General features: G+C 57.2%; 1 protein-coding gene across 3 annotated transcripts in view; it reads left to right on the plus strand.

The window, feature by feature from the left end:
• OTOF (otoferlin) overlaps positions 1-15473 on the plus strand; it is a 91435-nt gene that overhangs the window by 34165 nt on the left and 41797 nt on the right. For 2 of the 3 annotated variants that reach the window (XM_069495272.1, XM_069495273.1), the window contains exons 4-5: positions 5665-5764; positions 8315-8496. In XM_069495272.1, the coding sequence (XP_069351373.1) occupies positions 5665-5764; positions 8315-8496 (282 nt within the window). Of the gene's footprint in view, positions 1-5664; positions 5765-8314; positions 8497-13144; positions 13190-15473 lie in introns of all 3 variants that reach the window. The other variant, XM_069495274.1, reaches the window with a different exon arrangement.

The raw sequence follows: 15473 nt of genomic DNA on the forward strand, positions 1-15473 counted from the left end.
TTACTAGGATGAGGGATTAAGGCACAGTCCCTTCCCCCGAAGAAGGTTTTCTGCCACAGGAAGAGGAAAGAGAGGTGTGGGCCTAGAGGCAGGATGAGGACCAGGCTATGTTGCTGGACGACAGCAGATGGCTGGAAGACAGCTAGAGCTCTCCAACCAGGCACTGTCTCAGGAAGCAGTGAGCTCACTGCTGGGAGAGGTTGAGCAGAAAGTGGACCATGTTGTAGAAGGGATTTCTGAGTTAGGAAGGGCCAAAGCACATGGGCTCTAAGCAAGCTCTGATTCTGTGGGTTTTATTAGGAGCCCTCAGGATCTCAGCTGGATTGCAGGCCTGCTGGCAGTGCCTCAGGGAAGATGTTTAGGGCACAGAGGCCTCTCCTTTGCCTCTCAGGGTATCACATCATTCAGGCACTGTGGAGGCTTTTCATATCCACAAGAAAGATTGGTAAGAGACTCCCCACCAGGGACACCTGAGATGCAGCACAGTCCTCTTCCCTGGGGTGAGATACTGGGTGACCTACAAGGACAGCAGAAACAGGAACAAGAGAAAAGAGCCCCCACACAGACCAGGGGGATGTGAAGCAGGAAGCAGAATTGGAAGCTGAGCGCCAGGAAGGGCGGTCCAGACCCCCAGCAGGAACCCACACATAGATGTCAGAGCACCCAGGAGCCAGACAGCTTAGCCAGTGCAGCCCTCTCTGTGCAAGAGGGGAAACTGAGTCTCAGAGGCGATCCTCAGGTCACATGGGTAGACAGCGGTAGAGCCCAGGCTAGGATGCTTTTACCTCCTCTTCCTAATCCAATTCCCAGAAACCCGAGTGTTGGAGCAGTGATGGTGGAAACTGAGGACATGGACGAGAATGTTAAACCATTTACAGTGGAAGACCAACCACTGAAATGCTGGAAACCATTGAACCCAGCAAAACTCCTGCTATAAGTACTTGGGGAATTGTTTGGGAAATGGACTACCAGACAGTGAATACGCTGAAAGCTAAGTCTTCGGTTAGGTGTTCTTAAGGGCCAACCAGAGGGAAGACAGAAAGGGGGTAGTTCCTGTTCGAGCTCTCCCCTTCTTCCCTCCCTGCCCTCCCTGCGCCTACCCAAGAGAAGACAGGAAGCCCCAAGAGGGAGGCTCAGGCCTGGCAGGAGAGGTTGCTGCCCTTTCCTTGGAAGCCCAGAGAACGTCCAGGGCTGTTGGCTGCAGAGCTGGGATGGGGGAAAGGAGAGGCCACCCTGCAGAGCGTAAGGCCCACCCTGACACAGGCCAGCTGGGGGGTCAGAGTGGGAGGGGTGCCTGGAGTCAGGTGGGACTCAGGTCTCCCCGTCCTGGAGTTGGGGCTCTATTTCCCAGAGCCAGAGGAAAGGCCTGCCTGGTGTTCACCTGGGCAGGCCAGAGGGGCTGTGAGGCCACCACCCTCATCCTGGTGTGGCCTAGCTCAGTCCCCAGGCTCCTTCTGATGGGACAGCTGGTGGAGGGGGAGCCTCTCTGGGGTATGCACTGGGCTTAGCAACCAGCAAAGCCACACCCACTCCTGGGGACGGTGCCTGGAGCATAGCAGGCCCCTGATTCATTTGTGGAACAAGAGAATGAATAAGTGCCCCCTTTGGGTCAGGAGGCAAAGGGTAACAGGGTGGGAGAGCCTGGGAGCAGGTATCCGAGGGGCCCTTCTTCCCTGAAGAGTTCAGGGCACTCAGCGATGAAGCCAGCATCACGTGACTGATGCATTTGGGGAAACTGAGGTAAAGGAAGCTAGTGTGAGAACGGAGCCTATGAGTCTGATCCCTTCACTGGACTTGTCCTAGAAGCACAGGACAGCTTGAAAACTGGCCCCTCACCCAGTGGTTCTGGGGGCCTCGGAGGTAGACATGGTGTGAAGGAAGGAAGCGTCCTAGTCAGAGACCAGGAGACCCCAAGGTTTGCTCCGCCCCACCTGGGACAAAGGCCTCCTTCCAGGAACCCTGGGCTTCCTCGTGAGGACAAAGCGTTGAGTTCGGGGGACCTGGTGTGTCCGGCTCTGCCTGTCCGGGACCTCTGAGGGGCAGTGGCCTGGCCCTGCCGCCAGCCTCCGGGCTGCTGAGGATGCCAGGGGCCCCTGAATAATTCAGGAGCCAGGACAGCAGCAGAGGCCTGGTGGGGCCGAGGGCACCCGACACCGGCTCCCGGGGGAAAGCAATGAATTATTGACAGGAATCTGGTGCCAGTTGCCGATCTATTGTGGTCGGTCTGTGGGCCTGTCTGCACCTGCTGCCTAATTACCCGGGAATCCTAGCCCTGCCCCGCCTGCCCGGCCCCTCCTGGGCCCTGCCGGCCTCCTGTGAGTTACCCTTTTTGCAATGGGTAACTGGGATGGCCACATGAGGCAAGCTGCTGGAGGACATGGGGTTAGCCACAGCTCCTTCACCTAATAGCAGGGAAACTGAGGCCCAGAGAGGGCTCTGGTCCAGAGTCACACAGCACCTGCACAAAGAGCAGGTGGGGTGGACAGGGTCACCTCTGGGGTCACCACCAGGGCCAGAGCCAGGGGCTTCCCCTGCCCCTTCCTGTCCCGGCTCCTTCTGTGGAGAACGTCCACACAGGAGGGGCTGAGGGGTGGCGTTCTGGTTAGAATCAGCGTCAGGGCCCTTGTTTTGAAGCTGTTTTCATGGCAAGCATTGTGTTTTTGCACAGATGGTATGTTACAGACCTGTGAAAAGAGCAAAGTTTCATAAAAGTGCTTCTTTATACTTTACATAAGACTGAGAGAATATCAATTGTCCATTTCAAAGAACCTAATTTTTTATTTTTATTTGGGGGAGATTGTGTGGGACTGTTAGGAGTTAAAGCCCCCTGAGCCACCCCTGGGAGTGTGGCCAGTTGACTCCTCTGGCCACGCAAGGTCCTAGCGGCCCAGTCTCACCCTCCAGGCCACAGACAGGCCCCGGTTCTGTGGGGCTGTGCGCAGCTGGGAGGGTGGGGCAGCCTGGATCTGCCCCCAGAGCCCGTCCTGCAGGGAGACCAGCCCTGCACGGGCCCTGTACAAGGCAAGCCCCACATGGCATTGGGGGGGAGGGGCTGGCAGCAGCGTGCAGGAAGTTAGAGGGATTTCACACGAGCGTTCTCCTGACCACTGCCCAGTGGAGCCAGCAGTGCCACCTCCTTTGGGAGATGAACAAACAGGGCTCAGAGAGGTAGGAAAACTAGGCAGAATCACAGAGCTTGCCAGATGGTGGAAACCCTTTAGAACCTGCGGGCTGAACCCCCATCTGTCTGACTCCAGCGCCCAGGCCCTTTCCACTGTCTACACTGCCCCCTTTTAGGGATGGCACTTAGTCTGCGTATGGCCAGGGCTTGGGTCAGGGTGTGAGGAGGGAGCATTTGCCAGGAGGCCAACCTCAGCTCTCTGCAGCGGCAGAGTGGTCTAGCAGTGAGAGCCACTGTGAAGCAGCGAGAGCCCCATCACTGTCGCCATCACTGTCTGGCAGAGGCTTGCGAGCATGTGTCAGGGAGGTTGTTTCAGGGATGCCTCCTGGAAGGAGTGCGGGACAAGCTCTCTTCTAAGGCCCCTCCCAAGTCTGGAGTCTGAGACTCTCAGGCAAGTTAAGTCTGGAAGGCACCAGAGGCTTCTTGGAGCATTTGCAGGGGAATAGCTCCATCCTGCCCCCTGGGGGTGTCTTGTCACATTGCAGCACCTCTGCTGATGGGGGCACCTTCCTTTGCTGCGCTTGGGCATCTAAATATGGGGAAAGATGTGCCTGTTGCCCCGCACTCAGCATGGGCAGGTCCTAGTGCAATCAAAGCGGGCCTGAAAAGCTGTCTGCAAAGGGTAATGGTAGGACAGAGATTCTCATTGTGTCACCCCAACCGGCATCATCAGTATCGCCTGGAAACTTGTTGGAAATACACATTCTCAGGCCTCCTCCAACATTTTCCAGCACATCCATGGGTGGGGGGCAGGGGGAGGGGGAAGATTCCCTGTCATCTGGGTTTTCACAAGCCCTCTAGGTGATTCTGTTCATGCTGAAATTTTAAAACTACCAATTTAGAACCAAAAGAAGTGAGACTGCAAAAAGGCCGGTGCATTCCTTCATGCCCATAGGCTACTGTTAGAATGTCTACACGTACGGCAGCTAAGAGCCCACCCGCTTCATTGTATAAAGACCAAACTGAGACTCAGGGGCAGCGGCTCCAGGTCCCTGGCCCAGCCCAGCACCTCTCTCTCTCTCTCTCCTGCACTGGGGAGAGGACGCTGGTCTGAGAAAAGCCTAGAAGCCAGTTAGGCTAAGTGGAGGAGTGGTGTGACCTTTCTCTCTCAGGGAGGTGGGCTCCGCTCTCCAGAGGGAATCGGTTTATATTCACCCTTCATATTCATCCCACACGGCTGCTCCCGCTTCCTCCCCGCACAGATGGGAGGATTGTTTTCTTTTTAAATCAGTATTCGCCCTCCACAGCCCTCAGGACGGGTACAGACATCAAACATGCCTAAGTCAGAATTCATCTGCTATCTCACCACACCCAGACTGGCCATTAGTTAGCTGTGTCCCTTCCCCTTTTGTGGCCTCACCTTCCTCCTCTATAAATCACTGGCAGCACCAGGTGAGCCTAAGGCCCCTTCCTGCTTTCACACGCTGTGGCTGCGTCCCCAGCCTTTGTCCCTTCAGCTGGGAACAGGGTGTGTGTTTTCATCCACCCCACACAGAAGCACCAACGGCCTCGAGTGCCCTCTTCTCTCCCAGAGCAAGGCGTCTAACCGTGGGGTGAAATGGGGTTCAAGTCAACTCCATCAGCATTTATTGGGCACCCGCTGTTGTTCATTAATTCAGCCAACAGACGCTGAGATCTCTGGTGTGTCGGAAATGTCAAATACAGGCTGGAAGCACCCCAGGGCCCTTGAGAGGCTCACGTCTGCAGACATCACATGAATAACGACTGGCCTGCTTTGGGGGGTGGGCTCTGTGCTGGGGACTCCAACGCAGACTTTACAGACTATCTCATCAGTCCTCCGCCAACGGCTCTATGAAGCAGGGGCTATGAGCTCATCTTGCAAGAAAACCAAGGCTGAGAGAGCTGAGTAAGTTGCCCCGGAAGCAGGTAGCTCGCTAGCAGTGTCAGAGCTGGGTTTCACATCCCACCTCTCTGACTCCAAGACTGCTCCCAGCCACCAGCCTGCGCTGCCTCTGCCCTGCTGTGCAGCTAGGAATACGGGGGCTCTGCGGTCATGTGGGTCCCTGGCATCAAGGCGTGCCGAGGTTGCAGATGTGGAATGAATGGACGTGTGGTGTTGGTGAGGGCTGGGAACCTTGGCTTGGTTAGGGAGGTGGGAGGAGGAGGAGCTGCTTGTGTGTCCCCGAGCCCCAGGTCCTGTTCCAGCAGCCTCCGCACTGGGCATCTGGACGCTGCTGTGCAGGGACTCAGCTGAAGCCCGATCCCACGTACCCTGACCCCCAGCCCGTGGGCATCCCCCAGGGTGCCCACTGCCCCTCAGAGGTCCCCTGGGGAAATAGGCCTCACACATACAACACTGGCTGGGACCAGGCCTGGCTCCTGGGCCACCATCTCCAGCCCAGCCTGGAGCCTGCGCAAGCCCACCTGTCTCCTCCCCAACCAGTCATGGCCCGGAGGATGTCAGCCTCGTTCCTCACTCTGTCCTCTTCCATGAAACCACCTTCTGCCTCTACTATTCACAGGCTAATCGGGACCTTCCGCATGGTGCTGCAGAAGGTGGTGGAGGAGAGCCATGTGGAGGTGACCGACACCCTGATCGATGATAACAACGCTATCATCAAGGTGGGTGTGCCCCAGGGAGTTCCTGGGCTTCCCCATACAGGGCCTGGGGGAACATTGGGTGGTCTGGGGAGCGCTCCTCATGCGTGGCAGGGTGAGGCGGGAGGAGGAGCCTCAGGGCAGGCTCTGCCGAGCTGCTCAGTCTGACGGCTGTGGTTGGAGGCCCTGCGGCGTGGCAGGCTCTGCTGTCTCACAGCAGACACCCCAGCCCTTCCTACATGGGAAGGCAGGGAAGAGCTACTGTGGGTGCACGTCCTGCTCCAACGACGGGTCCTTCCATCTGGACCCAGCTCAGGAATCGCTAAAGAGGCTTCTCCCAGGGGAAGGCCAGGCTGAGCCCTGGTGGCCACTCTGGGGCATGGTCCTCACTCTGCACATCTGACTTGGCTCCTCTCTATGATGAGACACTCCGTGAGGACAGGGACCTTGCCTTCCATTCTGTTTGTCACATCCCAGCACACATGCACGGGCAATGCACAGTCTGTAGGCCCTTAGTACGTGTCTGACAAGCAGAGGAAGCGAACCAACTCGGATGCCCCTAAGCTCTGCTCTGATCACTGGTCCCTTGAGTTCATTCACGGCCGCTCGTGGGCAGTTTGGTACCGTGGTGAGGAGCACAGTCCCTGGGAATGACTCTCAGGCCACTCACTCTGTGGCTTGGGCAAGCTACGTATCATCTCCAAAGTGAGAAAAATTATGGCATCTATGCACAGAATTGTTCTGAGGATTAAATGAGAATACACAGAAAGGGCTTAGAACAGTTAAGTAAGTGCTGAATAAATATATCAAATAATATTGTTAGCTATTTCCTGGCCTCAGTTTACCCATGTGTAAAATGGGGTTGTACCATGGTCCCCCACCAGGGTCCTGTGTAATATATGGCCCTACATAATAACCAGCAGAAACAGCCTGAAAAGTCAGGACCACGGCCACGGGGGGTGGCCAGAGAGGAAGGAACCCTCTCTGAGGAGTGTTCCGAGTAGAGCAGAAGCTCCCCGTGTGTCTTGGCGTCTCAGGACACTTCCTTGCTGAGAACAAGGAGAGCAGTTAAGGCTTCTCAGCTTGGCCTGGGCCAGGTCACTCCCTCCCTCAGGCAGGGGTGGCAGGGAGGGCTTCTTAAAGTTCTCAGCCACCACAGCTGGCGGGAGGACATGCAGAATAGGCTACATATGGACACCAGTGGGAATGGAGGACCCAGAGGAAAACATGGACACCTAGATGAAGAGCACATGGTACAGGAGGTGGGCAGGGACGAACAGACAGCACAGCCATGCCCTGGACTTCTAGAATCAGACTTAGGATGTCAGCTGAGGAAGGGACTTAAAGATCACCTAGCCCTCCCACCACCCATCTCGGCTACCCATGTTTATGGATGGGGACCCTGAAGTCCTGATGGGAAATGGATTTGGCCAAGGTCAAGAGCAGGGCCGGCAGTGAGACCCAGGGCTCGCCGTCCCAGGTTACCATTTCCCACAACATACTTGGTTATTCCAGAAAGGTCACAATGGCCCAGTGGAGAGGACATGGGGCTTGGAGTCAGGCAGCCTGGGCTCAAATCCCAGCTCCAGCACTTTCTAGCTTTAAGTAATTTAACCTCCTGATATGTCGGGCAGGGCAGGTTGGGGTGTTGAGAAGATCAAAGGAGTGAACACTAGCACGATGTCTAGCACAGGGAGGGTTCAGAAAATATGTGCACCTTTCCCTCCCCTTGGAGAAGTTAAGCCCGGGCAATGGGAGGTCCCAGCACTGAGTGAAGCTGCCTATCTGGGGCACAAGAGCAAGTCACCTCTGGACTTGTGAGGAAGGACAACCACGCTGGGGGCTCCCATCACCCATGCGGGTTGAGGAAGGTCTGTACGCTGGGGGAAAACGGGAGCTGAACGGGGCGAAGGACACAGAGCAAGATGCCCAGTCAGGATTCTCCAGCACTAAGCTTAACCCCAGGCCCTGTGCTCTACTTTCTCCCAGAGCAAACCCCAGGGCAAGCCCCGAGTTCCCTCCCTCTCTGGGGGGGAGGGCGGGTGTCAGATGAGTAGGAAGAAGCGCTAACTCTGCACCTCTGAAGGGAGCCCTGGGTCTGGGCTCCTCTCCTGGAGGCCACACTCAGCTCATCTCGTCACATTTCCAACAAGCTGGTCTTAGGCAGACCACCCCTCAAGCCTGCAGGCAGGCCTGGTTCTAAGGACGAGGAGGTGACCTGATCACTGGGGACACTGAATGCTACTCTTGATTATGTAGACAGTGGCCTTGGAGAACCTACCCCCATTCCAGGCTCAGCTGTCCAAGGCAGGCTGAACAACCCCCTGCCCAGCACAACCTTGGGCACCGGGGGGAGCAGAGCCACGTGCAGCAGGATCTGCAGCCAGATCCCAAGTCTGCACGTGTCAGTCTTTCTGAGCTTCTGTTTCCTCACCTGCAAAATGGGGTGACTTCCTCCCGTGAGTCTGAGTTAAGGGTGTGAATGCACTTTGGAAACATCATGAGGCACAGAGTGTGTGGGGTTATGATGGCTATTGCAGTCCCAGCCGCTCACCACCGCCCCTCTCCCTGCAGACCAGCCTGTGCGTGGAGGTCCGGTATCAGGCCACAGACGGCACCATGGGCTCCTGGGACGATGGGGACTTCCTGGGGGATGAGTCTCTTCAGGAGGAAGAAAAGGACAGCCAGGAGACGGATGGACTGCTCCCCGGCTCCCGTCCCAGCTCCCGGCCACCGGGCGAGAAGAGCTTCCGGAGGTAACAGGCGGGCCCCTCTGGCTGCCCCCTACCCCAAAGACACAGGGAAGACGCCTGTGCCCTGGCCCCCCGCAGGCCCCTGTAGGCGTGGCTGGCTCAGAGCACAGATATCCAAGAGCTGGGGCGATGTTTCTGCAGAGCCCCAACCTCACCCCACCCCACCCCAGAGCTCACTCAGGTCAGGCTCACATCAGACCCTGAGGGAGGCCGAGCTCCAGCACGAGGGGAAGGGGCTAGACTTCCTGCCATGATCAGAGGTGGGGAGAAGGGGAAGGAGGAGGCCCTGACCTCTCTGGCCCAAGACCCGGCGGTGCCAACCAGGCCCAGTGAAGAGACCCGAGAGAGTGTGGCCTCTTTCTGCCAAAGTGAAGTCACAGGTTCTGGCTGGGCCCAGCCTCTCTCCTGTTGAGATGAACACATGCAGGCACCCAGCGTTCAGGCGGCACACCCTGCAGATATCCTGCCGCACACAGACGACAGGGAGCTCATTCCCCACGCACTACTCTTACAAAAGAAGAAAAGCAACTGTATTACTCTCACTGCCCAGAGAGACAGAACCTGAGCTAAGCTAGTAAGATGTTGTCCGTAGGTTCCCAGGTCACAGGGATAACAAGGAAAATGCCAGTAAGTCAATGATGTGTCTAAAGGACCAAGGTGTTTTTAAGAGATGGGATGCTCCAAGCCACTGGAAACATCTCCCTCTAATCTCCTTCCACCATTTTCCTTTCCAAGTAAAGTTTATTCAGTCCCCCTGCTGGAAAAAACACAGGTCCTAAATTAGTGGAATTGAATTGATACACTTTTATTGAACAAATATATTTTCCTTCTTTGCATTGGAACCGCTTTGCAGTCCCTCACTCCACCCCCAACACACACACATGCAAGCGTGCATGCACACACACACACACACGCACACATGCACACATGCACATGCACACACGCACAAGCTTGAGAAACCCGGGGCGCCAGGCAGGGACACTAATGGTAACAAGGTCCGAGCAATCGTGCCTGCAGCAAACATGCCTGGACTGTCTACTCCAGGCCAGCCACAGGGAGGGGGCAGCCCTGGCTGGGCCAGCTTGGAGCCCACCCTTCAGACTCTGGGCAGTCCCAGATCTGCCTCTTACTAGCCTTGTGACCCTTGGCAAGTCACAAAACCTCTCTGACCCTCTCTCCTCCCCTGTACAATGGGGACCATAGCAATGAACTCCTCCACCCCACCCTGTTGCTGGGAGAGCCAGAGGGATCACGGAGAAGCAGGTTGTAACTGAGGCACCAAATGCTGCCCACACGAGGGCTGGTGACAAATAGGGTCTTTGTAGCGGGACAATGCAAAGGTCAGGAATCTGGCTGGAAATGGTCAGAGCAGGAGTAGACTGGGTGGGGAGCGAGGGTGCTGACTCAGCGGACACACCCACTTCTTCTGTCTCCACTAGGAGACAGCTTCATGGGCTGGTTCAGAGGCTGCAGGCGGGCTCTAAGAAAGGGCTTCCGGAGAACAGGGTGGAAGGCATGTGAGGGCCGTCCCTTGTAGGGAAAGGAGAGCTGGCCCAGAATACAAGAGAGCTAATGTCTACTAAGTCCCATCCTGACTATGCCACTCGCTAGCTGAGTGACGTTGGGCATGTCATTAACTCCTGGGGTCAGGAACAGAGAGGGGTTCAGCTAGTGGACATCTGGCTCCCTCCAACTCTGACATCCTGAGGGACCGAGGGATGCTCTGGACGCTGTAGGTAGCATCATGGGACACAACTCTCCGGGGAGCACTTGGCAGCAGGAGGCAGCTTTCTGGGTGGCTGTAGCTGAGGCTGAGCCGAGCCAGTTTCTCTCTCAGGTCACAAAAACGAGCCACGTGATCTAGATAAAGTACAGTGGGGACCCTCACACCTCCAGAGAGCCCTGGGACTCGGGAATAGAGACAAGAGGGCCCTCCCCTCTTCCTCACAGCCTGGCCAGCTGTCCCACCTCTCCCGACCTTCAGTGGCCAGTCTCAGGGCAGCAGCAGAAAGCAGGGGCAGGAGGGGGGTTTCATCCTGGGGACTGGGACCTGGGCGAGGGTGTCTTCCAGGTGGCCTAGTCCTGCATAGCTGGGACACGTGAGGGCACCATGGGAGTGGGTGTCGTTGCCACACCTTCTCCCTCCAGGCCAGCCATGCAGACAGCAGGCCTTGGGGGTCAGAGGGTCAAGAAAACTCTAGAGCTGGGCCGTTTGCTGGTGAGGAGGTGGAGCCGGTTTAGAGAATATGGGGTTTTCCTGTAGCTTCATTCTGGCTGCCCACATGTGCCAGTGAGTTCTGGGTCAAGGGGTGCTGAGGTGCCGAGGGGACCCTGGAAGCGGGCCTCGCAGCCCTAGACATGGTGTCTCACCCTTGTCACTGAAGTGCCTGGTAAGCCGGGCCTGCCAGCCCTGGGGCCTGGGAGGAAGCCAGAGAGCCCTCCAGAAGGGACTTGGCCAACCTCTTGGCCAACAGGAAGACACCGATTCCCTGAAGAGGACAGGAAGGGGGAAGGGGCTTCCGTGCCTCACCTCCGACCCCACGTCAGGACCCCAAGTCCTGGCTTTCCCTGCACCTGCCCCCCACCTTTCACCCCCACCTGGGAAGGCCAATCCCTTATGGATCAAAGTAGTCAATGTGCACAGTGCCCCTGCCGTCCCTCCTTGGCCGCAGTGAGCGGGAGAACCTCCTTGCTGGCAGGCAGCAGCGTCCCACCAGGTCACCTGACCCCGGGCTGTGATTGGGCATCTGCTGCTCCCTGTCTGGGGTGTGAATGGAGCAGGCGCAGGGGAGGCTGATGTGGGAGGTCCTCTGGGCTCTCTGCGCCCCTCTCTCCAGCCTGGGCCACCTCCCAGCCCTCCCCCGACTCTCGCCCTGTGCCTGGCCAGCTGCTCAGGGACTTCACCCATGTCCGTCTGTCCTTGCCCCAGGAGTCAGATGGCTCCCAGCAGGGGTGGTGTGGCCCTCAGGTCTCAGCTCCTGTGAGGGCCGCAGACAGGAAGGGGCCTCTGCAGATGCCCCCTAGCAAGGCCACTCACTCCCGAGACCCTAAATACTGCCCTCAAGTTCCCATCCTCCTTGGGGTGTGCATGCGGCACGTCTGCCTGTTCACCCTCAGCGCCGAGGGCTCCATCTCCCCTAGGCCCCGGTCAGTCGCATGGCCTCCAGCCGCCCTGCCCACCGCTCTAGTCCCTGCCCCCAGGCCAGGGGTCTCAGATTTCTGCCAGGTTCCTGCAAAGAGCCCCCAGGGATGTACCCGGAAGCAGTGCAGTGCAGTGGAGAGCACAGGCCCAACCCACAGCTCTGCTGTTTGGGGACCGACCTCCCATCTGTAAGGTGGGGCTCACTGAGGCCCCACAGGAATGCTAGGGTTAAAAGAGACAATGCGGGCAAGTCGCCCACCACGGGCCTGGCGTGTAGGAGATGCTCAGCCAGTGTTCGTTTCCCTCCTCTGCGCAGACTCCACGCTACCCTGACACCAGCTTTTCCTACCCTGAGCAGTATCTCACCTTTTGGTCCAAGCACTGTCACCAAGCTCCTAATGAGCTCTGGCACAGCCACCCAGGGCCAGGGGCAAGGGGCTCATGTACAGTGTTCCCCTCACCTCCCCCAGTGTCAGTGTCGCAGAGAAAGAATAAATCACTAACCTCACGGTTAGCAGCTCCCAAAGCAGCTCAGAGGGGCCAGGGGCAGCCGGCCATGGTGGGATTTGGGGCAAGTGAGACACAGTCCCCCTTCTCTGCAGCCCGCTGTTCTCTTCTCAATGGTCTCGGCTGATCTGGGCAGCCAGAGACCTGGCTAATGTTAACTCCTTTGAGCTACAAACTGACCTGCTTGCCTGAGGTAAAGGTTAGCCGGCCGGAGCTGGCCAGAGCTGGGCTGCATCTAGGCCTTAAGGTCCTGAGCTGTGGGGGACGAGTCAGGTCTCCCTGGGCAAGGTCTGTGCCAGAACAGGGTGTGAGGAGAGGGAAAATTGCCAATTGTTATTCGCTTTCTTTTCTTCATCCTCATTGTCACAGCATCGGGAAAGCATGAGAGAATATTCCAGAAGGGCTCCAGAGAGCTAGGAGCTCTGAGCCCTGGAGTAGTAGCTCAATTACAGCCCCACCGCCACCCTAGCACCTCCCCACCTGCCTGTCGTCTGGGGACCGGATGTCCTCCTTACAGCACGCCTCCTCACCCCTCGCCCTCGCAGGGCAGGCTCAGCCCATGGTTTCCCTCAAGGACCCCAGAGGTTGGGAGCTCCCCACCCCCTGGAGAGGACTAGGAGACAAGGTCAGGGAGAAGCAGGGTGGCCCAGGCCAGAGGGTAGCCAGGCTCCTCTAACCCCGTGCTCCGTGAGGAAGCTGCACATTCTGGAATCCCCAGACCTTGGCCTGGGGTGGAGGAGATCAGGGATAGCCTGAGCCCCCTCCCTCATCAGCCCCACTCCTGTGAGCCCCTCCCCTCTCTCCCACAGAACCAGGGCCCGTGGGACCCCTGCCCGGCAGTCTTGGGCCAGTGTGGAGGCTGTGTGGGGTGAGGGGTCTGTGGGATAAGGAGGCCCTGGGGAGTGCAGGGGCCAGCAGGGCCAGGGGTGAGGCTGCAAGGGTCTCTGGTCCTCACCCTCTCACACACGTCCCCTTGTCTCCTCGTTTCTCCCCGCTACTCAGCAAAGGCAGAGAGAAGACCAAGGGAGGCAGAGATGGCGAGTACAAGTAGGTGTCCCAGGCCAGGGCAGAGCCGGCTCCCACCACAGGGCTGTGGAGGGCGGGAGGGCCCTCTGTCCTGGGGGAGCCAGCATGGGGTGTGCAGGGAGGCCTTTCCCTCTGACTGTGGGGGTCCAGGGGGAGGGTGAGGATAGGGTGGGGTGGGCAGGTGGCCGGGCCTTTGGTTTCCACTCTCGGCTCTTGGGGGCCACCCTCCTCCCTTCAGTGTCTTGTTGCTCCTCCACTGCCCCATTCAGCTCCCCACCTTGTGGCCCCAGGGGTCCCTGTGAGGGAGGGTACAGCTAAAGGCCAGGGCAGGGAGGGGCCCAGGGAGCAGTGGACTCTTGTTCCCAGAGTCAAGGCAGGGCTGGGCAGTTGGACATACAGCACGGGAGACCCAGGGAGGACAAGCTCTGGGCACTGAGCGGCTGCAGGGCGTGGCCGGAGCATGAAGACTCAGAAAGCTAAGCAGAGACCACCGCTCTGGCGGCCCCACTATCTCCATTCCCCCAAAAGGCTTCCTCGGGGAGGGAGATTGGGGGGCTGCATGGCAGGGAGAGGACCAGGGGACTCCAGATGGGACCAGCCACAGAGGGCTGGAAGGACGCGAAGGCTGGGGTTATGAATGGGTCGTGTAGGCCCCCTAGAAGCACACTGGCATCTGGAGACTCTCTGGCATCACAGAAGACTCCACCAGGGCAGGGGTAGCCCCGGGGCTGACCACGCTGGAGAGGGCCTCTGGTCGACGCTCCTCCTTCTGGATGATGAATCTGAGTCCCAGAGCAAGGGCAGAGCTGGACCTAAAGCACAGAGACTCTGACTCCCCATCCGGAGTTCCCAATAGAGGAAGCTAGAGCACTTGACTCTACCCTAATTTAATTCTCCAAACACACCAATGAGAGCTGAAAAGCCAAGAATGCAGTCTTTATTTTCCAGATAAAGAACCTGAGCCCCAGAGACATTAGGATGTTGGCTCAAAACTGTGGTCTGTATATGTTAAAGATTAGTTCATATGAGGACATCACGGAAACACCACGATTGTGTGTTTCGGGGTATGAACTGATCGGCACTAGTGTGCGCTCACGGTCTCTGTTTATGTATAGATTCTGGGGAACTCACAGCCTTGGCCATTGCTTTAACGAAAGCATGTTGAGTTGCAACACCCGTTTGTTATACACCAGCAGAGGCAATGATGATGCAGGGTGGACACTGTGGCGTTGGAGGAAATGGCACCATGTGGGGCAAGCTCTGGCACAGAGACCTGAAGGATAGAGGAGGCTGCCAGGTTCCCAGCAAGGGAAGAGGCGTCAGGCAGCGCATGTGTTGAGGCTCGGCGAGGCAGCCAGGGAGCTGCAGCCCGGAGTGAGTGGGAGATGATGGCGGGTGCTGAGCTGGCGAGGTGCTCTTAGAGAGAGGGTTCCAGGGTTCAGATTTCTCCATGGACACATAGATGTAAAAGGCGTTTATATGGGACACAAACAACCTGCCTGTCCCCAGGCTCTCTGAGATAGGCGATGCTCTAAGGCCCTTCCTGATTTCCAGGTCTGCAGTAGGTCCCAGGCCAGACCCACAGGGACTCAGACTGGCTGGATCCCTTTGACTGCCCACCGCTGGAGTAGCAGGTGCCTCACAGCGTTGGGACACAGTAGGCCTACACAAATGCTAGCTCCCCAGCCCTGCCTCATCCTAACGTCTTGCCATCTCCAATTAACCTATGAGAGAAAGCAAACCAGCATGTACTATGGTAATTTTAATGTGTAGATCCACAGGACTATTGAAAGATAGGAAAATGGAATTTCTAAGAAGAGATTAAATAAATTGAAACCCTTTAGCCTGTGGGAACAGTTTTCAGTCTCTGAAAGGACAGCATGGGGCAAAGCTGGCTAGTTTCTGTTTCTACTGCGGAGAGATAAATGGAAATAGATTTAAATTTCTGTAGGGAAACTTAAGACTCAACCCATGAAAGAATTCATGCACCCCTGAACAGGTGAGATCCTAAGGCTAGGTTTGTGGAGATGGGAAATACATTTCCATGATGCTGTTTGCTCAAGCCTTGTGAAGGGTTGGGTACCAGGGAGAAGTGAGGAGCCAGCTTCCCTGGTGACCTTGGGGTCAGGATAAGTACCTGTGGTTCTCCCAAGCCTCCTGGTACAACACGAGCACATGTGCAAATGGGCCACTTTGGAGACAGGGTGGTTCTTGTATAAAGGGTCGACCTGTCCTGCCTACTTATGGGAAGCTAATCAAAACTAACGCACTTTCAAAGACACCTATGAAGGCTGCAATTATGAAA

This window comes from Eulemur rufifrons, chromosome 19, assembly GCF_041146395.1.
Source record: "Eulemur rufifrons isolate Redbay chromosome 19, OSU_ERuf_1, whole genome shotgun sequence".
In the NCBI taxonomy this organism is placed as follows: Eukaryota; Metazoa; Chordata; class Mammalia; order Primates; family Lemuridae; genus Eulemur; species Eulemur rufifrons.